The sequence below is a fragment of the Typopeltis vanoorti genome, chromosome 20 (genome assembly GCF_054136105.1).
Source record: "Typopeltis vanoorti isolate ZY-2024b chromosome 20, IOZ_Tvanoo_1.0, whole genome shotgun sequence".
Taxonomy (NCBI): domain Eukaryota; kingdom Metazoa; phylum Arthropoda; class Arachnida; order Uropygi; family Thelyphonidae; genus Typopeltis; species Typopeltis vanoorti.
The window spans coordinates 1,119,219-1,144,029 of record NC_143568.1 but is presented as its reverse complement, the minus strand read 5'-3'; the positions used below and the strand labels follow the sequence as shown (position 1 = coordinate 1,144,029).

The 24,811-nt window shown below is 36.2% G+C and overlaps 1 protein-coding gene across 8 annotated transcripts in view; it reads left to right on the top strand.

Moving 5' to 3' along the window:
* Positions 1-24,811, top strand: part of LOC150095188 (NHL repeat-containing protein 2) — a 239,799-nt gene that overhangs the window by 80,701 nt on the left and 134,287 nt on the right. For all 8 annotated transcript variants that reach the window (XM_090410046.1, XM_090410044.1, XM_090410041.1 and 5 more), the window contains exon 3: positions 8,926-9,191. In XM_090410046.1, coding sequence (XP_090266172.1) covers positions 8,926-9,191 — 266 coding nt within the window. The remainder of the gene's footprint in view (positions 1-8,925; positions 9,192-24,811) is intronic.

Below are 24,811 nucleotides of genomic sequence, written 5' to 3'. Positions count from 1 at the left end.
CAGCTCTAAAAAAAAAACATTCCAAACCTCAGCAAATTTGGGTGCATGAGACTGCCCCAAATTTGGAAGACTTACATCATGAGAACTTCAGCCCAACGGCCAAGACAACCCAATTAGCTCTTAACCAAGACAAGCTTATCCCATGCCACCTCTTTTTTCTGTCAAGACACTAGAAGAATTCTCAGTATCTTGCATGGCATTCTCTTGATTATCTCAAGTAGAAAATAAATAAATAAAGCAGGTTGTTGTCTGAAACTCAGAGGTTTTTCAGTGCAGGATAAAGAATTAGATTTAACTAGTAAAAACCTGGCAAAGTGCATAAAGCAGTAAGATACTGGAACCTGCTCTCAATTGGAATATATATTATTATTATTTTTTTATTTAAATAAGAACAGTGCCATGTTTCACCATCAATATTGGGATGAATAACCAGAAAACACATGAAAAAAATTCCAAAGACTCAAACACCAGATACATAAAAGAGTTGGGTGTGACTCATCTGCTACATGCCGTAGATTAATAACTTCCAAGTGGTGTACACAATGAAATTCTCGTTCCTGTTCAGATTTTAAGATAATTATTATTTTCCAGCATTAAACTATTATTTTCCAGCATTAAAGCCAATGACCAATCAATTTCATGTTGCTCCATGAAGATATGAATTGCAATGCTACTCATGTCTTCACTGTAAGGAAACATTGTAAAGGTCTCCACTTTCCTGAATTGTGTAACCTCTTCCCATTCTGATCTACATGAGACTTGCTGCTGGAATAGTAGATCAAGATATTTCTGGACAGAAATGCCATCTTTTGGAGATTGTAAAAGGCTTTCAAATGCCTGAATTGATTAAAGGAAACTGATGACAGGTTATAGTACAGAAACTCACAAATGATTTTCACCCTACTTTGCAGAACCTCATCAAAAGGAATTATCACCTGATGGAATGAATAATATTCATAATAAGCATTTGTGTTTGATGGTTGATGAAAATCGTTATGCACACTTGAAACAAATAGATTTGCAATGCTTGTTTTTGGCAAATACATTGTAAACTTGTTCGGTTTTTATTTCCTTGAAACCTGGTCAAGTCTACAGAAAAATCCACATGTATTGAACAAAACCATAGAACAGTATGGCATGAAAATCCCAATAAATAAAATTAAATCAATATCATTTCAAGGTAAAGAAATTAAAAGATGCAAACTAGTCATCCACAACAAAGTAATAGAACAAGTGAACAAATTTAAATATCTAGGAAATTACATGAACCCCAATGGAAAAATCGACACTGCATATAAAAAGCAAAAATTCCTAGCAGTCATTGGAACTTTGAATAGACCCTTCAATAAGCAGATGTCTAGAACAATCAAAATAAAACTATATAAAATAATAGCCAAACCAATTCTGAAATATGGCAGTGAAACATGAACTTGGGGAGAATGAGATACAAGACAAGTAGAAGCTGCAGAAATGAAGTTCCTAAGACTGCTCGCAAGCTATAAAAGAATAGACAAGATAAGAAATGAAGAAATAAGAAAACAATTATCCATAATTAATATAACAGAAGACATCACAAACTATAGAAAGAACTGGAAAAACTATGTAGAAAGAGTGAATGAGGACAGATGACCAAATATTGCCTAGAAAAATGAACCAAAGGGACACCAATCAAGAGGAAGACCCAGGAGGAGATGGGCAGAAGACTTTTTAAACCCTTGGAAACGTTATAGGCAAACAATTGCCTAATACGGGAAGACAAGAAGAAGAGAAGAAGAAGATATTGTAAACCTGTTAGGAATCAATTGGACCTTGCATGTTTATCAGTTGTTTCAGTAAGAAAATATAATTTAGTGTTTGTAAAATTAGCTACTGGGAGAGGATATGCTTTGATTGAACTGATGATATATATATTTCCATCATAATGGAGCCCAGTATTGGATTGGTTAAGTAGGTCCTTGTCTTTTGCAGCCAAATCTCCTGATTTAACCTTTAAGACTACTGCGTCTGTGAATCACATAAACACATTGGTATATGTGCAAAAGGTTAATGATAGTTATGTGTTAAAGCTGGGTGGAACTCATGTTGGATGTATAACTGTTAAAAACCCTGTTTAATTCTTTCAGTATTTCTTCTATCATAGAAACATCTTCCAGAACAATATAAACTTGTAATTGTTGTTGTTATGATCCATCGAGTCGTTTCTGACTCCTGGCGACTCCACGAACATACACTCTTCATTCCGATCTATCCCTGACCATGTCTTTCAGAACCTCCAAGTGCACTCCAGTTGCCTCTTTAACTCCATTCACCCATCTAATTCTTGGTCTTCCTCTTCTCCTACTTCCATCAACTTTAGCAAGCGTCATCATCTTCTCCAGACTGTCATTTGCTCGCATAATATGTCCAAAGTATGACAATTTTTGCTTGATGATCATAGCTTCAAAGGAGCAATCTGGCTTTATTCTGTCTATCACTGATTTATTGGTTTGCTTTGCAGTCCATGGTATTCTTAGTAAGCATCTCCAAACCCATAATTCAAATGCATCTATCTTCCTTCTTTCACTCTTTCTCAGGGTCCAACTTTCGCATCCATACAGCACCATAGGGAATACCATTGCTTTCACGATTCTGATTTTTGTTGTGAGGCTAATATCTTTATCTTTAAAGATCTTGCTTAAATTTGTCATTGCTTTTTTCCCGAGTAGTAATAATCTTCTAACTTCTTCGGTACAATAACCATCTTTATCAATTCGGGATCCTAAGAACACAAAATTGTTAACTGCTTCCATTTTCTCCCATTCTACTTCAAAATCATTAAGTTCACATGTTGCCATAACTTTTGTCTTTTTGAGGTTAAGTTTAAGACCATATTTAGCACTTTCTTCTTTAACTTTCATAATAAGTTCCTTCAAATCTTCTTTGCATTCTGCTAGCAAGGTGGTATCATCTGCATACCTCAAATTATTAATATTTTTTCCACCTATTTTAATTCCAACTGCAGACTCCTCCAGCCCAGCCATTCTTAAAATGTATTTGCTGTCCAAGTTAAACAGATACGGAGATAAAATACATCCTTGTCGCACCCCTTTACCTATTGTGAAATACTCAGTTTCTCCAAGATCTGTTCAGACAGTATCTTCTTGTTCATAATAAAGATGCCTCAGAAGGATAATGAAATGCTCTGGGACTCCCATTGTTCTTAACACATTCCACAGTTTCACACGATCTGCAGAGTCAAAAGCCTTGCTATAGTCAAGGAAACAAAGGTAGACATTCTTGTGATATTCCTGTGCTCTTTCTATTATGCATCTCACATTGGCAATTTGATCTCTTGTTCCTCTGCCATTTTGAAATCCTGCCTTTTCATCTGGCATTTCTCTCTTCATGAATGGTTCGTCTTTTCTGAATGATCTTAAGTAAGATTTTACTTGCATGAGAAATCAGTGCTATAGTTCTGTAATTTTCGCACTCTCTTGCATCGCCTTTCTTCAATAAAGGTATATAAACTGATTTTTTCCATTCCGTAGGCCATGTAGTTGTGATCCAAATTTGCTGACATATTTGCTGATAAATTTTAACTGCCTCTTCTCCCAGGGCTTTGAGCAGCTCAATGGGTATTCCATCTCCTCCTGGTGCTTTCTTACTGGATAGCTGTTGCAGTGCCCACCTCACTTCACTCTCCAGTGGTACTGGCTCCTGTGTATAATCCTGCTCTTCAAATTTTTCAGTAATTTTGGAGTCCTTTCTGTAAATGGCTTCTCTATACTCTTTCCATCTTTCTTTGATGTCTGCAGCTTCTGTAAGATATCCTTTGTGTTTACTTTTCAATATTGTCACCTTGGCACTAAACTTCCCTGTTAGTTCTCTGATCTTTTTGAAAAGATCTCTTGTTTTTCCTTTTTTGTTTTGGTCTTCTGTTTATTGGCATTCCTGGTTAAAGTATTTTTCCTTGTCTCTTCTGGCTTGTCATTGAAACTCTGCATTCAAATGCCGTACTTCCTGCAAATTTCCTGTGGCCTTCATTTTCCTCCTTTCCTGAGCAGTTTTGATGGCATCTTCTGACAGCCATTTGGACTTCTTCTTCTTACATACTGTTGGAATATTCTTCTTTGCTTCTGTTTTAATTATATCTTTAATCTCTTCCCATAGTTCATCTGGTTCTCTTTCGCACAAATTGAGTGTGTTGAATCTGTTCTGTATGCTAATATTGTATTCAACTGGTATGTTTCCAAGATCATATCTGATAGACATTTGTGTTGTTTTCAGTTTCCGTAGTTTCACATGTATCGTAGCCACTAATAACTGATGGTCTGTTCCACAGTCTGCACCTGGAAAAGTCTTGACAGACTGAATTGCACTTCTCCATCTTCTTTGTCCAAGTATATAGTCAATTTGATTTCTGGGTTGTGATATCCATGTGTACAATCTTCTTTTGTGCTGTTTAAAGCAGGTGTTAGCAACAAACAAAGAATTCTCTGCACAAAACCCAACTAGTCGCTTCTCTGCATTATTACGAATACCTAAACCAAAACAACCTGTTATGCCTTGTTCCTCAGTCTCTCCCACTTTTGCATTCCAATCTCCAATAAGTAGCCATAAATCTCGCTTTGGTGCTGCATCCATCACTTCTTGTAACTTGCCATAAAATTCTTCAATGTCTTCTTCTGATGCCTCTGTAGTAGGTGCATAAACCTGAATGATGGTCATATTCATTGGATGTCCACTCACCCTGAGAGAAATGATTCTGTCACTCACTGGATTATAACCCAATACATACCTGGCCATCTTTTTCCTGGGTAAGAAAGATACTCCATTTTTTCGACTTGTCTCATGTCCTGAGTAATACACCATATAGTCCCCTGACTGAAAATGGCCCATTCCTGTCCATCTAAGTTCACTTATTCCCAATATATCCAGCTTTTTGCACTCCATTTCCATCTTTATTATTTCCAGCTTACCTTGGTTCATACTTCTGACATTTCACGTTCCAATCCTGTAGTTTTTTTGTGAAACTTGTAATACACATGCATAAAGGTAATACAAAAGTAAGTGAAACTCATAGACAAAAGACCAGTCCTAACTGGTTGGGGCATCTTCTGTGGGTGAATACTCAAGATCTTGGTTGTTATCTGGAACTTTAGTGATTAATGTTTTCCATATTTTGAGAAGTTTTACAAATTCATATTTATTCATATTAGGCTGGTTTTTGAGGGCTGCTGTAATTCTATACAGTCTTAAACTTGTTGTGAGGGAGTATGTGGATAGTTGCAGGTTATATATATATATATATATATATATATATATATATATATATATATATATATATATATATATATATATTAAAAAAAAACTTTTTTTTAAGAATCTGCAGCTGCCCCTAAAACCCAGCATAAATCTTGATGATGGATTAATGTTTCATAAAATATGGGAAACATTAATCCATCAACATCCCAGATTATGACTGTGGCTTTCAGCAGGCACCCCAAAGGATATCATGTCTAGTCGGGACTCGAGTCCTTTGTTTTACTGTTTTGTGTTGCTTTTATGTGTTCCAAGTTTCTGTTGTTTGTTCTGAAGATGTTTCTGCAATTGAGACTGGAATACTTTAAGAATTAAACAGTCTTTAATTCTTTCTAAGTGCTGTGTTACTCCATTAAGCCTACAACATGGGTTAATGATGAAGATGCGCTGCCTTCAAAAATTTTGGACACTACAGACAACTTTCAAAATTGCCATCCAGCACTAGAGAGAGACAAAACGTCTCTCTCTCTCCTAAGTAGAAGACAAAAAATTTAGACAACTTTATGAAAGCTTTATTGATGTAAATTTATTAAAATAATTGATTTCAACTTAAGAGTAAGTTTTAAGATATTAAAATATTTTAATTTTTTGTTATGTGGTTTCCACCCACAAGAGTTTTATTAAATCTAGAGTATAGTCATACTACCATGGATGCGCTAAGGATTTTTTTTCCCCTATTTATAAAATCAATAAAATCATGAGATCAAACATGGTACTTTTTTAAAAGTCACTTCAGGCCTCCAATAAACAAGACAGTGGTCCCACACCAACTAATCATCCATCTCCCATCTAACGTCTAATTTTAAAATAACCATTTAGCATGATATTTGAGTGTTTTCTTGCAACTGCTATGTCGTCATGTCAGCATATCTGTTAGAAATCAGACTCATGTTGATATTAGCTTTTTTTTTGTTCACTTGAAATCACTCAAAGAATTAAGTCTTGGCATATTCTTTTTGTTGCAATCTGTATACACAGTCTTGCTATAAATACTGTTACAACTTCCACACAGTCCACAGAATGCAGCCACCTGTTATTTTAGATGCCAAAGACGTTTGGAATCAGTAGTATGTATATCAGACTATTAACCGTTATAACGATACAGAAGACATATCTGACCACCAAAGAACAGGTTGACCACGCTGTGTTAGGATGCAACAGCTTGTGAGGGTTTGTGAAGGCATACCTCCACCATAATCCTTTGAGAATGAAGAAAGTGATGTTCCTAGAGATGAACATTTTGCAGAGAACAATGTCACTTGTACTAATTGATGACCTACAGGTGAGAGCCTATCATCGTTCTACTGGACACTTCCTTACACCACAACTTATGTGGTAGAGGGTGATAAAATCAAAGGCACTTCTATGGCAGTACACGAACAACAGACAGATATTCTCTTCACAAATGAGAAGATTTTCATCTGTGAGAAAATTAAGTCCTTAAGTTTGGCATATTCTTTTTGTTGCACTCTGTATCCACAGTCGTGCTATAAATACTGTTACAACACTTTGTTCACAGTAGATGATGGACCTTCCAACAGGATTCAGTCTCTGCACACAAGGTGAAGACCACACAACAGTAGTTGGAGGCATATGTGCCGATCTGAATCCGTTGGACTTAAAATTGTGGTTGGAGCTTGAAAGAGTTGCTTGCAAGAAACAGCATCCCCAGCATCACAGACTGAAGGTGGATTTGGAGTGAGCAGTGGCAGCATTTTCATTGGATGTTGTACATGCTGCCATTGATACGTAGCCTCACAAACTTGGAGTGTGTGTGTGTGTGTGTGTGTGTGTGTGTGTGTGTGTGTGTGAGTGAGTGAGTGAAGGCATAAGGGAAATTTGAAAATGGAATACTATATGCACATGGTTTGTGCTAAAAGTGTGCTGTATGTACTTATGCATCCCTGTAAATGATTTGATTGATCTCGTCCATCCCTTTTTGGGACAGATAGAGCCCCTAATAACGGGTTTATGGTGAATTTAATGCAGCTGGTTCGTTACTCCTTGCTGCATCCCCCTAAGGGCGATATTCATCCGTGTGTGTTTACAGGACGGTTCCCCTATTCTGGGGGGGAGGATTAAAAACCCAAGTTTCCAGGTGAATAAACCCCTACCTCCTTATGAGAATGGCTAATTCACCTTTCATTGAAAGAGACTAAATAAAGGCTCCTCACCACACTTATGGGTATCAAATCCAGGTCTTTCTGAAGGGCTTCATCTGTACTGACTGAGCTACGGAGGCTCTTATAAATGATTTACTGATAGATTAAAGGTTTATGTGCTGTTTAAGTTGTAACAGCATTTATTGCTGGACTAGGCAACTATATAAATATATATAAGCATTTAGTAATTTTTTAAATGCAGTTATCTAAATTTATAACTTTAGTAGACTTTAGTTGAATAAATAAAGATTTAGAATCAAGTTAAATAACTGAATTAACTAATTTGTTGTAGTGTGAATATGCATGAGAGTTGGAGTAATAAAACAAGATATATCAATCTGAAAACAGGGAGGCATGGAAATGTGAATTTGAAAGTTAATTGCTTAATGAGCAAGTGAGAATTGTTAAAGCTTTTGTTATACCATTAAGTGCTTATTAGAAGTACTTAATGGTATAACAAAACATGCTATGAAAAAATGGCACGTTAATTAAAGGACATTCAAGTGAATCAATCTAGTCATTCCAGAAGATAACTGGTATATAGCATATCTGATTATAAGACGGTATAATTTCATGGCTTTCCATATGTATGAAATCAACACTAGCCACATAGTTCTGTATAACTAGATTTTTCTTAGCAGCTGCTGGAAATATGAATTTATTCAATGAATTTAGACCATGCATAATCAGCTGAAACTCAACCAGGATGATTGCAGAGATGTGGAGAGCAGTTATCGTGAACTCTTATGTAAAAACTCATGAAATTTTACCTTGGAATAACCGCAATAAAACACTACAACAATTAGTAAGTTATATAAAGAAACAATGTGGGATAAATGGATTTATTTATAAGAATTCAACATACTATTTTGATGTTTTACCATCCATTGGCTGATAGCATTATCAGGAAAAACATTATATAACATACACAAAATCTGAAACCTAATAGTTTTCCTGATGCTGTCATTTAATGGACAGCAAAACATGTCACAATATTAGGGTCAATTCTTCTTATAAAGCTTGTTAAAGCTTTATATAACCTTTTAGAATCTTTGCTTGCTTATTCCCAGAATTGATCAGTAAGTCCTCCTATGTTCTTTATTTAATGTGATAGTTGTTTCAGCATCTTTTTTTTCTCTGAACTTGAGTAATACTTGATTAACTCATGAAACAGTGCAGTACATTAATCTGCAAACTTGTTCTTTTGTGACTTGTTGTTTTAAAAGGAACTCGTATACCTTTTCATTGTATTCTATTAGGCAAACAATGATCATGATTATGATGTGCAAGATGTTAATCCAGCTTTCAGACCCTATTTTTAAATCTTTTTGTATGCATTTATTTTCACTTTAAAATTGTTTTTTTTTTACCTTTTTTTTTTCTAAAAATTCACCATCTGTTGTTTTGTATAATTAACATGCTTTTGCCATTATGAATGATTTTTTCCCCCCTTATATTTTAGGACCTGGAAGTGAATTGCTCTTTTGCTTGGTTGGTGAAAATCATAGAGATGAGTTATTTCTATATTGTGAAATTGCACTAGAATATTTCAGAGAAAGAAATCAGATATTTAATTCCCATTTGTCTATTCAGTTACTAAGAGAAACCTTACCTGAAAGTCCATTGTTATTTCCTGGTAAAGTTTGTACAGATAAACATGGGCATGTTATTATTTCCGATTCTGGACATAATCAAATTCTTCTTCTTAATAGAGATGGTATTGTGGAGGTAGGTTACATATTTATATATATATTAGCAGAAAAAAAAATTTTTTAAGTAAGTTGCATTTACTTACATGATGTTTCAAATTAAAGTGTCTCTGTTCAGAGCAATCTGTAGAGAGAACCTGTAGATGAAATACCCTCAAACTTGATGGGTACTTCTTGGTGGGTAAATCTCTTTCCCATGATCTGGTGATTGCTTCCACCTTAGTATCACCACCTCTGGGTCAGGCTCCCACTGATGGGACCTCATTAAAGGTCGAAATGGTCTGGGTAGTGGCCCTTCCCTTAATGCATAGCATTATACATATCCACAAGGAAATGTGCTTTGCATAATGGGAGTTACTAAGACAAGGAGTGATGAGAGCTTGGTCCACCTTTACCACGAGTTGCCTCAGTCTTGAAGATACTTCAGGCACAAACCTTGTTTGCTTACACTTGAATAAAGGATTAAATTAAATTTATTATTCACTTCTGTGTCTTTGCAAAAGAACTTGTAATGTTGTACCCATAATCTTGCAGATTTTTCTGTTTCTTTTTCATGTATTAGCTTTGTCTTGTAGAGCTTTATGTTGTTATTTAACCATGTTAAATAGCATAAATAGCATCATCTGTAACAATCTAACTGAAAGATCTTTAGTGTTTTAAATACCTTATGAGAAAGTATACTATTTTCCACATGTGAAAATATTTTTTGGCATTTTAAATTTATATTTAAAAAAAAAAGTACTTAACATTTTTTTCTCATAAAAGCTGAAGAATATTTGTATGTGTGTGTGTGTGTGGGGGGGGATCTTTTGAACATGTGTGTGTGTGGGGGGGGATACTTTGAATTTATTGAATATTCTGTAGCGCTCAGATGAATAGTTGCTACAGCAACTCTCAACGTTTATAAAAATACAAAGAAACCCTGTAACTCAGAAAACAATGCAAAATCATTTAATGTAAAATGCATATATGGTTCTGTTCCTTAAAATACATTTTGCTGTACATTTTAAATTTGGTTAATTCAAAATTCAGAACTCAAAAATATCAGCTGATATGAAGAATATTATTCTCCAAAAATAATCTACGATCTGCATCTATATATGAAAGTTCTTAGTTCTGCATAAGACAAATTCTACATAGTTCTTAATGTGGCTAAATGCTCTGTACAGTGTTCTTTTAATAAACAAAATCTACAACTAAATCGTAAATTCGATGTCCTTGTTGCTTGGCAAATCAAGTCTCTCTCTCTATTCCAGACAGTTGGGTTATCAAGATTTTCAAATATTCTTTCAAAAGGACACAAATTCTCCATAATTCCAAAAAAGATGCCCTATTTAGATTTCCTTTTTAGCATTGAACGAAACTTATTTAACCTTTCCAGTGAAGAGGCTAATAATCTTCACTTAGAAGTTGCATCATCCTACTTAAATCTAGGCGTCCACCATCTTACATATCTCTTTCTGAAAAGAAAGCTTTACATTCCCTAAGATGCAACAGTCACTTGTTATCATAAAAGCAGATAAAGAAAAGCTACAGTAGTTATAGACTCTGCGAATTATAAAAGAAAAATTTCTCTTTTAATACGAGATCATTCAACTTTCCAGGAACCGGATCATAATCCCACTAGCAGGCAACTTACAAAATTAAACTCCCTTCTAGGTGAAGTTATAAGTTTAGATGCAGACACCATAGAAAAGTACAAAACGTATTTTGCAGGACCACCGAGGTTCTGTGGTCTACCGAAGAGCCATATAAAAGACATTTTTCTCCATCCAATTGTAAACTACATTGATTTACCTATGTATCGCATAGCCAAATATTTAACAACCCTACTGAAATCATATACAGGCAATTCTCGCTCTTTTTTCAAAAAAAATTCTTCAGATTTCTTAGACAAAAAATGTCTCCATACAACCTACTGATCTTATGGTGAGCTTTGATGTAGAATCCCTATTTACAAGCATACCTCTCAAAGAGACTTTACAACTACTTTCTGAAATATTCCTACAAGATATAGCAAAACAGTTCGAATTTGTGTTGCATTCTGGATACTTTGTTTGTCAAAACAAATTCTACAAAGTAGAAAGAACTGCCATAGGAAGTCCACTCCCCTGCTTTAGCCAACTTTTATTTATAGCATTTAGTAGACATCCTTTTTTCATCTATACACCCTCAACCTTCATTTTGGAATAGGTATATAGAAGACATTTTTGCAGTGTTGCCTCACAATATAAATACTTTACATCCTCGCATCAAATTGAAAGAGACAACAAATTATCATTTTTAGACATTCTTCTCATCCACTCACCATCAAGTAATTTAACAACATCAGTTTATAGAAAACCCACTTTCAGTGGACGTTACACCCAATAGAGAAATTCCTTTATACTTCTCAGTTTTATTTCCCTTTTTTTTTTTGTGTGTGTGTACTTATGAGAGCTCTAACCAAACCATCTAGAATCTTGATCTCTTACTAGGTATTCTGAATTATTTGTGCAAGCAGGTTTAGTGAGTTGATTTTGAATAGTTAAAAGTTGTTAGGCTGCTGTGTGTGTGTGTGTGTGTGTCCGGGCAACTCCAAGGAGTCGACAGACTCATCGAGGGAGGCCCTAAAATCATGTCAAGAACAACTATTCGACATTCACACAGTATCTATCATACCTTGCCTTGAACTCATTCATGGTCATAGCACCGACAACAGATTCTGGCAGCTTATTCCACTCATTCACCACTCTCCAAGTAAAAAACTTAGCTCTAACACCCTTGTTAACCACATTCTTGCCCAGCTTCCATGCATAGCCCCTAGTCCTCCCACCACCAGTCCTATTTTCAAAAATATCTTCTGAATTAATCTTATAGAAACCCTTCAGTAATTTGAATGTCTCAATCATATCACCCCTTTTCTGCCTATCGACCAATTTTTGCAACCCACAAATCTTCAACCTATTCTCATAAGGTTCATTCCACAGACCTGCTATCATCTTGGTCACTCGTCTCTGGATCCTCTCCATTTCCTCCCCATCACAAAGAAACCCTGATGTCCATAACTGGGCACAGTAGTCCAGATGGGGTCTTATCAAGGCTTGATACAGTGGAACAATAACTTGTTTGTCTCTACATGTTAAAGTATTTTTCAGAAGCCAAGTGATTTGATGAGCTGATTTAGCCACTTTTGCAATGTGCTCCCTAAACTTCAATTCCCTATCCACCAACACTCCCAAATCCCTGGCCTCATCAATCTCCTGGAGTGCAGTTCCACCAATGTGATATATTGCTGCTATTCTTTTCACCTCAAAATGCATAACCTTACACTTTGCCACATTAAATTGACATTCATTTTTCCTAGCCCAGACCTCCAAACTATCCAAAATCATCCTGTAAAATTTTGACATCCTGTACACTCACAATTGCTCTACCCAACTTTGCATCATCAGCAAACAAGTGAATACTTTCTCTCAGTTCCTTTCCTATATCGTTGATGAACGAATTGAAAAGTAGTGGTCCAAGAACAGAGCCCTGCAGCACACCACTAGTCACAAGCCGTATTTTAGACCCACTCCTGAATAAACCACTCTCTGGTATCTCTCCATCAACCACCCTCCTATCCATCTCATTAACCCTATATCCATCCCCATCTGCTCCAGTTTAGTGATTAGGGTTCCATGTGGCATCCTGTCAAAGGCTTTGGCAAGGTCCAGTAGAATCGCTGTAAACCCATTACCCTTATCCAGTTCAGCCGTCACTGTGTTATAAAACATGAACAAGTTACCGAGGCATGATCCACCCTTCACAAAACCATGTTGTCCCCCATACAGTATCAAATTTTCATCTATCCAATCCTGTATTCTTTTCTCGACTAATTTCTCTAAGACCTTGACAACGATTCCTGATATGCTAATCGGTCGGTAATTTACAACAGCAGTCTTGGAACCACCTTTATGCAGTGGAACTATTTTCCCCTCCGTCCACCCGCTCGGGACTAACCCAGACCCGAGACTCAAATTAAACAAATTGGTCAAGGGTACTGACAATTCTTTAGCTGTTTCTCGTACTACACGAGCTGGTATACCATCCAATCCCACAGATGTATTGACATTGAGGTTATGCAATAGACTACTCACCTCCACTTCATTCACCACAATTCCCGTATAATCTACTGGTTCATTCATTTCTGCAATGTCACCACCTGGATGATATATTCTTGCAAAGTGCTTGCTCAGTAACTCAACTATATCAACTGATTCAGTTAACTCCCTACCATCGGCATTCTTTAAAATCATTCTGCCATATACATTTTTCCTTTTACTTGCAACATATCAAAAAAACTGTTTAGGATTCTTTTTAGCCTGCATGGCCAATGTCCTTTCGTAATCCTTTTTTGCTTTTCTTACCACACTCATTACCCTTCTGGCCTGCCCTTTACACTGTTCATGTGCCTGCTGGTCACCTTTCTCCTTAAATTCCCTCCATAGTTGTTACTTTTTTTGCAGCTCAAGCTTAATGGTGTTATTCATCCATTTAACCCCTACTTAATTTATTATTCGGACTCTAGGTATACAGTCAGCCATTGTTTCATGCAAACACTTCTTAACTGCCTCCCATGCACTGTCAACTTCTGGTCCTTGCAGTTGTACATGCCATGGCACTGAACCAATCAAACTCCTAAGTGTCATACTTTCCAGCCAGGTAATTCCACATGTACCCTGTCTTCATTGTAAATTCCACACCTTTAGCCACCTCCCAAGTCAAGACCCTATGATCACTCTCACCAATTGGTGACAATGTGGTCATATTTGTTACAGCCAAATCCTCAGATGTAATTACTAGGTCAAGCACTCTCTGACCCCTAGTATTTTCCATTACATGCTGTCGCAGATAGTTATCCCCCTAATAACTGCATAAAATTCAATTCCTTCCTCCTGTGTGTCCTTGCTTCACTCCAATCAATGCGACCATAGTTGAAATCTCCCATAATAATTACCCTCCTTCCACTCATTTCTTCTATTTGCTTGTGCATACTGTCTCCACCATCTTTTCCATCACCTGGTGTATAGTAGCACCCAATTGTATATTTTGTTCTGCTAGCCACAATCTCACACCAAATGGCCTCAAATGTGCTCTTTTTCTCTATCTGGCAATTCAACTTCTATTCTCCTTGGCTGCAGCTCATCAGCTATCATCAACAATACTCCTCCCCCCATTTTATTCTCCCTGTCATTCCTGAACACACTATACCCATCACATTCAATCCCACTAGCTATATCATCTACAGTCAGCCATGATTCACTGATGCCAATAACCTGTGGTCTGGAAGTGCCAACCATGGCCAAAAACTCTTCCTTCTTATTCCTAATACCCCTAGCATTAGTTTATATAAATTTAAGACCCCCCCATTAGCCCCATCCCTACCTTGATGCCTTATATTAACTATCGCATTCTGATTTGTTGTCCTTATTCGCTCGGGCATATTATACTCATTCATACATTCAACTGCCTCCCTAAGGTCTGTATATCTACCCCCCCCACCCCCCTTAATAAATCTAGTTTCCCTGATCTTGCACATCCACTACATTCAGCAACATTTTTTCAAGTCTCCTTACACTGTATCCACTCAAATGCAAGCCATCCATCTTATATAGATCCTTTCGCCCATTGAACTCACTCCACACGTCCACAAATTCCACACCACGTCATACATAACCCACGCATAAAGTCATTTGCAATTATGGTCCTCCTTTTAAACACTTCACTGTCATACCGCGGCAAAAGACTAATCATCCTAACTCTCTCACTCTTTTCTTTTGTTACCACAAACAATTCATTCAGGTCCTCTATCATTTCCATTTTATCTCCTTTCAAATCATTCATACCTACCACAACAATCATTTCTTTCACCCTTTCCTTTTGCTCTCTAATAGACTCAGTTACATCCTTTATGGTCGCACCAGGTTGGTACGATTTTGTCAAATCCTCTACTAACACACATCGTACTAACGAGCCTCCATACAGCACTCTCTCCTTCATTTTGTTTATGTTCACACTCATACGCTTATTTTTCCTATCATACTTTTTATTATTGGCTGGTACACTCAGTCGACTTTTGTTCATACGTTCTAGCTGTCGCTTAGCCCTTTGTATCGCTTTACTCAACAACGTGATCTCACTCATTGCATCTATCTCATCTTTTTTATTCTCTGTAATACCATTAATTTTCTCTGAATGAATACCATCATTCACACTTTCTACATTCGTGCCCTCACAGTTCTCTGGTACAACCTCGCCATTTCTTGTCATATCATTAATTTTCTTCATTCTGTAGTTTGACAAAAATATCACACTCATGACTTGAAATACACTTTAATTCTTCATTCTTCTTACATTTTCTACACACATTCACTCCTTTATTATCATCTAACCTTACTCCAACTGCACTCCGCAAAGTGTACATTTCGCAGAATCATCTCCTTTATATTACCGTTATTATTTTTATTGAATAAAGATGGCGAACCATCATTACTGGCCACCATTTTCCTTCGTACGGGAGCCATACTCACTTTTAACGTATTTTATCAAATTATAAAATGAAACACCAAAAACACACAAACAGCCACACACTAAGATACGCAAGGCAAACAAAACTACGTAAAATTCAAGTAAATTTATCAATGAAAACTTAACACTTATCTTATCAGGAGCTCTCGACGAACGCAAATGACTACGAATCCCTCTAGCGGCCAACCCTCAATAATATATGGAAGTACGTACAGAAAAGATAAGGCAGAGGTAAGCAATGAATGAGGTTTCAGTTGAAGTAAGCAGTGTATCATCAATAAACTGAACTATCCTCTTTTGCATGACATCAAGGATATTTAGGAGGATTTTTGATGCTTAGAGCTGGATATCCTTGCTATATGGTCAAAGCAACAAAAATTGAGGCTAATTGTTATGTCTCTGTGCCTCTATTGAGGCACGCAAGGATCAAGAGTTCTAGATCTCATCATTTCATCAGAGGATGTAATTGTTAGAGGGGTTTCACATTTTCCTCCAGTTGGTGAAAGTGATCATGAAGTAATCATGATCACTTTCATTGTGTAGTCATATGCAGGCTTTTGTGAGAAAAGAATATATGTGGAATTATAAGGCTGATGATTATGACAAGCTTGGGAGACAACTTCGAGCTATAACGTGGAACGAGGAGTTGAGCAGTAAGGAAATAAATGCTGCATGGGAACTTACAAAGAAATACATAACAGCATCAATGTTCGAATGTATCCCAAAGGCCAAAAGACTCAATAAGGTTGGTGTAAAATGGATGAAAGTGGAGCTTAAGCATAAAATCTGGAAAAAGAAAGTTCTTTGGAGGAAGTACAAGATGAATAATGGTAATCAGTCACATGAATATAAAGAACAAGCCAGGAGAGTCACTCAGCTAGTAAGGAAAACAAAAGTAGAGTATGAGCAGAATTGGCAAATCAGGCTAAGAAAAACCCTAGAGAGTTTTTTAGATATGTGGCAAGTAGAAGGAAGAATAATCATGGAAAGATGAAGTTAAAGGATGAAAGTGGTAGAATGGTAACTGCTGCAGAAGACATTATTGAGATATTCAGTGATCAATTTATAAGTGTGTTTCATCCTGATCAGGGTGGAATCATGAGGAACTTAAGTGTAGAGGACATAGGAGAGGATAGCTTAATTGTGAGTGAGCAGGAGGTATTTGAGAAAATAAATAACCTTGATGTTAATAAGGCAATAGGATTTGATGAAATATCACCATGCATCTTAAGGGAATGTTCCAGGGAACTGGCAGTAGCATTGGCATGCCTGTTTAATAAGAGTTTTACAACAGCATAGGTTCCAAGGGAGTGGAAGGAGGGTAAAATTGTTCCACTGCATAAAGGCAGTGATAAGGCTGTAGCTTCAAATTATAGGCAGGTCTGTATATCTGGAGTTGTGGTGAAGGTCCTGGAGAGATTGGTGAGAAGTAGGATACAGAAATGGGTTGATAACAGCAGTATTCTTTGTGGTTATCAGCATGGGTTTGTTAAGGGGAGATCATGTTTCACTAACTTATGTACTATAATAAGGTGACAAATACCTTGGACAGAGGAGATGCATATACAGTGGCATACTTGGATTTTGCAAATGCTTTTGATAGACTGCCACATGACAAACTCTTAATTCAATTGAAAGAGATGGGATTGGATAACAGGCTTCTATGTTGGATCAGTGACTAGCTGTCAGATAGGTATCAGAAAGTTGTATATGGGGGCACAGTATCTCGAAAGAGAAAGGTCACCAGTGGTGTGCAACAGGGCGGTTAGTTTTGAGGCCATTGTTGTTCAATTTGTATGTTAATGATATTGGGTTGGGTTTAACTAGATAAATTACCTTCCCATGAATGGGCAGGTAATTTGAACTGTCAGTTCAATGTTGCCAAGTGTAAGGTTTGAGATTTGGTAAGCAACAATGAGATGCCAAGTATACACTTGGTGGGGAAACTTTAACAGAAGTAGAGGAGATGAGAGGTCTAGGTGTGATGGTGGACAAGGACCTGAAATTCAGGGGCCACATTGCACAAGTTGTGAAGACATTGCATCAAATAATGGCAACGATGTGGAGAACCCTGACATGCAGAAATAGAGAGGTTATGATTCCATTGTATAAGGCCTTGATCGGGCCTCATATGGATTATTGTGCACAAATTTTGGTCGCTGGGTTTTCATGGTGATGAGGATATGTTGGAAAGGGTGCAGAGAAGATTCACAGAGGTAGTCAGTTGTCTTTGCAATGTGGAGTACAAGGACAGATTGAGGGAATGTAAGTTGCAGAGCCTCATGAATAGGAGGAAGAGGGGGGGATATGATTGAGACATATAAACTGGTCAGGGGTTGTTATCAGGTAGACATGGAAGAGATTTTTCATAGAATTGGAGGGGGAAGTAGAACAAGAGGCCATTGCTGGAAACTGTATAAGGAGGGTATGAGCAAAGGAGTGAAAAGCAGGTTCTTTTCATGGATGGTGGTTGGTGAGTGGAATGCATTGCCTGAGTGTGTTGTGGATGTGGACACATTGAATCAGTTTAAGACGTGGTTGGATGAGCATTGTATGCAATAGTGAGTATCTTCCACGATGAGTCTCTGACTCCATGGAGGTCTGGTGTTGATAATAATAAGATCCTTCACAAAAATGACACTAAAAAGAAAAGATTACAAGAATCCAATAGCCATACCCTACATTAGGGGCATTTTGGCAAAAATAGAACACTGCTTAAATACAACATTAAGACTACTTGTAAACCACTGACAAATTAAGAAATTTACTAGCTCTTCCAAAGATCCTTTTCCATACCTGGCCCACCCAGGAGTTTACAAGATTCAATGTACCTGTAACCTACCTTACATAGTGGAAACAGAATGTACCATCCCAATCAGAAAAAATGAACACAAATGACATTAAATACCTCCACTGTGGTTAAACAGGCCTATCAGACCATGCACTCCAAACATGCCACAGAAGCGACTGGAAAGGCATCAAGTCCTTACACCACACCACAACCGGGTTTGAAAGAAATTCAAAGAATCTTGTGAAATGATGAAACATTATCCAAACCTGGACAGAAATGATGAATTAATCCTTCCAAGAACGTGGAGAACCCATCTGCAACCCATATAGCAACAAGAACAAGCCCAAACAGAAGAAAATCTCAATATGAGAGGACTTTAGAAAAGTTTAATGTAGTTCCATTATATTTTATTTAATTTTTTTTTATTTAATTTAATTTTTTTAATTTTGTTATTTTATTTATTTATTTTTATTTTTTTATTTTTCCACAAGAGGTCAGGCTAGGTTAAATCATTAACAAGCATTTAGATTCATCTTACTTTTATACAGCGCAGTGTCACGTAGCTTGTATCTTATACATATGTATTTTTCTTGATGATGACCTCAGCACAGAGGTTGAAACATTGAAGATTACATTTCCTAATGTTAAGTAATGCAATTATTCTACCACGTGTGTTGTACAAAATTAACAAATGGACATTTGAAGTAATGTCTTGAGCAGGGATACTGAGTTTTAGGCTTTTGAAAACTTGGTGGTCTTGAAAGCTATGAGTTTGAGAAACTAGTAATAAAATCTGGAAAAAAAAAGTTAATATATTCTTAATAAAATGTATCATCATCTAGTATATGCTAGATATTATGAATGTAATAATCATGAATAAGAAACAAAGCATTTTGTGACTAGTTTCTCATTCATAACCATTTCTGATTATTATTTTGCTAATCTTTCATCATCGTTTCTGTTTAAACGACTATACCATCTTGGAGTAGTTTGCTCACTTCTTACACTTCCTTGAATATTAAATTAAGTTTTTTTTTTAATATGATTCTGCCATTGATGCCATCTATTTACTCACTTATTTTTCCTCAAGACTGATCTGTGGTTAACAGTCTTTGATAAGCTGGTTTTAAGAACCCAGTTTTCTGATCTGTGTGTTAAAATTGGTTGGTTTGAACACTGACTTGTATGTTACTAATATGGTGTTTTGATTGGTTTCTCTCTTCTTCCACATAAATTTATTCATCTAGCTTCCCACCTTAATGACATTATACCAGAAACTTGTATTGCTTTTCATGTCTTCTCATCATTTGAATTGCTGCATTTCGAGTTAACGCTTTGTCTGAGTTAAAACCCACCACATATTCGCCTTTATTATTATTATTATTACGGGTATCTCCATGGAGTCGGTAGACTCATCGCGGGAGACCCAAACTAGCAAAACAATATCTGTCATATTTCTTCTTGAATTCATTTACAGACGAAGAGCTCACAACCAAGTCAAGCAATGAATTCCACTCATTCACCACCCTCAAGGCAAAAAACCTTGTTCTGACACCTTTGTTAACCACACCCTTCTTTAATTTCCAGGGATGACCTCTTGTTTTTCCATCACTATCACACAGCTGAAATATTTCCCCTGCATCAATCCTATAAAAACCTTTCAGTAATTTAAATGTTTCTATCATATCTCCTCTTCTTCACCTATCAACCAATCTCTGCAATCCACAAGCTCTCAATCTATCAATGTAGGGAGCATTTTTTACATCACTCACCAACTTGGTCACTCTTCTCTGAACCCTCTCCACAGCCTCCTCATCTCCAAGGAATCCAGATGACCAGACCTGAGCACAGTAATCCAAATGTGGAAGTATCAATGCTTTTATAAAGGGGAATAATAACCTCTTTATCTCTGGATGTCAGTGTGTTTCTCAACAACCAAGTAATTCTATGTGCAATCTTGGACACTAAGCACAGAAATTCCTAAAACATTTCTATACATATTGATTAATTTACTACTCCACTGTTTAAGCCTCCAACATGGTAGTAGATGAATTAAAGCACCTGTGAGTGATCACCATCATCTTGCTTATTGGAAACTTGAAGTGGCTTGAAAAAATTCCATGCTTAGTCTGTATAAGAGAATTTCTAGATTATTTCTATAGTCCCCCCATGATACCAATACATGTTTGATCTCCTTTTATGGATGGGATTCACACAAAAATAATTTAAAAACAGACTTTTTTTTTCTGAGTGAAACATACTGGAACTATCACTGATACTATATGTACAAATAAATCTCACTGTCCAATTTTCTGTTTTGAAATTTGCCCACATCACTTGAAATTGACTTATCAAGAAGTTTATTTTCAAGTTTAGTGATACTATAAGGATACTGTATAGCTATAATATACTTAATAGTGATACTGTTAAGGATATTATAGCTAGTCCCTCTTTTCTCTTATCCTTTATTGATTGAATAAATTGTCTTATGCTTATTATAAAAAGTCTTGTTTGTTTTGATATACTAGTTATACCTTTTTGTAGTACCGTAATATCTCTGCTAGTTCTTTAAATTTCGTGAGGCTGTTCCAGTGATTTTAACGAAGTGAGGGGAACTTAAATGAGCAATGCTCTGGTCATAAACAATATCTGATTACGTTATGCCATCATAATTTTTGTGCAGTTTTAGAAAGTATAGAATATAATTTGGTCGAGTAAGTTCCAAATTGTCAGCTCATTCTTTTTCGTTCAACAATTAACTGAATATGTAATTACAGAGTTCACCATGCATAAATGAGGATTAGGTATGGAGCACTATTAAAATTCTCTACATTTCTTATAGACTTTATGGTCTCCTTTATTCCATTAGCAGACCTATAATTTAGTCCCTTAAATTATCCTTTATGGAAGACTGTGTGTGCGTGCGTGTACATGCTCTTGTGGCTATAATGCTTTCTAAATCCTAGGAAACATTATATTGCTTTCTGATCTGATGTTCTTCTAGGAGTGAATTCTGTTTTCATTAAAAAAAAAAAAGTTGCACATATAATGTCATGTGCACACCTCTCTTTCCATTACCGGGTTATAATGTGGATTAAAACAAAAATATTTCCTAGTATACTATGCTGCTAAAACTAGTAATAACCTTTTTCTGTTATCCCTATGTTGAACAAGCATATATAGGATTTACAACTGCTCTTGTAAGGATGTATAAAATTAAAGAAATAGAAGTATATTGCATATTGTACATCATTTGCAAGGTTGTTGAAGAAGCTCAGAAATGGAGGAAAGAGTGCTGTAAAAGGAGTTAGAGATGATAAAGGTGACATGAAAAAGGGAGAAAAAAGGTATCTTTGAAGTATGGAGTAATTACTTTGAAAAATTGATAAATGAAACAAGTAGTGATACACAGTGGTAAAAAAAAAAACATTCAGCAAGCATGCAGTCAGGAATACATATCCATACTTGAAGTAGAAAAAGCCATCAAAGGCCTGAAATGTGGAAAGGCAGCAGGAGTGGATGATATTTGACCAGAAATGTTCAAGTATGGCAGTATAAAAGTCTTACCATGACTGCACTGCATTGTTCAGAAGGCCTGGACAGAGAGACGAATTCCAGATGATCGGAGTAGAGCTCTCATAGTATCCATATATAAAAAGGGAAATAAAACTGAATGTTGAGAATTACAGAAGTATTTCTCTACTGAGTGTTCCTGGTAAGATTTATGCAAGTATTCTTGAGAAATAATTGAGAAGAATTGTGGAAGAAAAGCTTGGTGAAGAACAAGCTGGATTCAGGCCAAATAGAGGCTGTTAGGATCAGATCTTCACTTTACGACAAATAGTTGAGAAAACATGGGAATATAAGAAAGATCTGTATTTAAGTTTTGTAGATCTGGAAAAGGCATATGACAAGGTGCCAAGAGAGAGAATCTATTCAATACGCTACAGTTATATGGTGTCAATGGGGCATTATGTCAAGCAATACTTAGTCTTTATTTGAGTTTGTAAGTGAGCAGTTAGAATTGAAGAAGTACAGGAAGATGGTTTAATGTTAAATCTGGTGTGAGACAAGGATGTATATTATCCCCTCTGTTATTCATTATCTATATGGATCACATTGTGAAGGAAAGTGGTGGATCTGATGTCAAGGCTGGTGATGTTAATCTCAGCTCTTTGCTTTGTGTGGATGATGTTATACTTCCAAATAAATCTGCTAGAAGTCTGCAAGATGCCCTGACTAAAATGAATAATTGTTAATAGATATGGTATGAAGGTCAGCATTAAAAAGACAAAGACAATGAAAATAGGCAGAAGCATTGAAAATATCAGCTGCATTGTGAATGGAGAACCTATAGAACAGGCCTGCACAACTTGATTGTCTTTGAGGGCCAAACCCAACTTGGACCACCTGACCAAGGGCCAGATCACTTCGGGCCTTGAATCTTAGACTAGTCCACTGCAGCTAAACTTAAGTAATTTGTTAGTAGGTCTACAGTAAATTCTAATTAATATGCATATTTGATTTTAGAGAGTTACAATTAAAATTATAATCAAAATTATTTACAAACAGATATAGCTACAAAATTTCTCAATAAAAACCACTTAAACATAAACACAAAATTTACTAATAATTTCACTGATAATATCACACTTATTCTCAGTGAAATATCAGTGACTGAATATCACATTGTGACACATTGCATTTCTTTGTTGCCACTATTTTATCAAAGTTTGGTATCATGTTTGAAGTGGTCGTTCTTAATATGGCCTCAAAATTATTATCACTTAAAGATGAACGCTGTTTGGTTTTGTTCAAGTTCATGACCGAAAATGTTTGTTCACAAGTATATGTGCTCCCAAACATGCAAAATACCTGGTAGGCAGTATCCAACAAACTTTTAAATTTATCCTGATCCAGAATAGAATAAAACTCTTGTAAAGTACTCTCCCTATTCTTGACCCGATAATTTTCAGAACACTGGGGATCAATAGCTTCCATCTGGAGTTCGACAGATTTCCTGCTTTGACAGAAAATGGATCCTCAGTCACTTTTATGTAGGCTTCGTCTTCATTACTCGATGGCATTCTTTTCTGAAACTCCTCACTTAGAAGTGATATGTGCTTCTTATATTTTCCACCCACCATTGAATGATATTCTGATGGAATATTCTGTCGACATGTTAAGAAATGTGACATATCCCTCCTTAGCAAGTTGATTTTCAAACAAACTTAATTTCATTTTGAATGCCATTATAAGAGACATTAACTGAAAAACAAACTTATTTTTTCCTTGAAGCTGTAAATTAAGGTCATTCAAGTGACCCAAAATGTCACACAAGAAAAATAAATCTTGATTCCATTCTTCATCCATTATTTCTGGGAATTTTTCCTTATCTTCTTGAGATTTCCAGAAATCAACGAGTTCATTGTTTAGCACGACAAAGCATGACAAAACTTTACCACAGCTCAACTAACATACATCAGTGTGGTATGGTAGATCCCTGTACTCGGCAACATTTTCTTCTAGAAACGCCTGAAACATTCTTTTTCAAACCCCGAACTCGAATATAGTTGACCAGAGCAAATACTACTTTAATCACATGATCAAACTGCAAAAAACTTTGAACTAGCACCTGCTGATGAATTAGGCAGTGAAATTTTGTCAATGATTTACTTGCATATTGTTCAATAAATGTTACAGCACCAACATTTTTTCCACACATAGATGGGGCACCATCAGTGCAACTGCTACTAAATTCTTGAAATTTAAGGATAGTTTTTCGGTTAATACATCTTTACATTTTCTGCAATCTTTCCTGGTGTGCTTCCTTTCATTGAACACAAACCAGCAAGCTCCTCTGTCACCTCAAAATTCTTATTAATGCCTCTTGCATATATTAAACGCTGTACAGTATCTTTCATGTCAGTACTTTCATCCATAGCAAGTGAATAATAGACAAATTCACTAGCTGATTTTTGCAAGTTATCTTTAAGATCCTCAGCAACATCAGCCACCCTGCACTTGAACAGTCATATGGGGCAAACTGATATTTTCAAAATTATTTTTCTTATCAGGACACAATTCGGAAACGGCAATCATCAGACACTTTTTTATCAACTCTCCCTCAGTAAATGATTTACCAGCACAAACTATTTCTTGTGATATTTTAAAGCTTACCTTTGTGGCAACTTCATTTGCAGATGTCACGTTTTTAAAGGCTTGTTGCTCACCGCTAAGGACTTTCAATAACTTTGCTGCTTTTATTTGCTTTTCACTTGCATCCAACTTGCCAA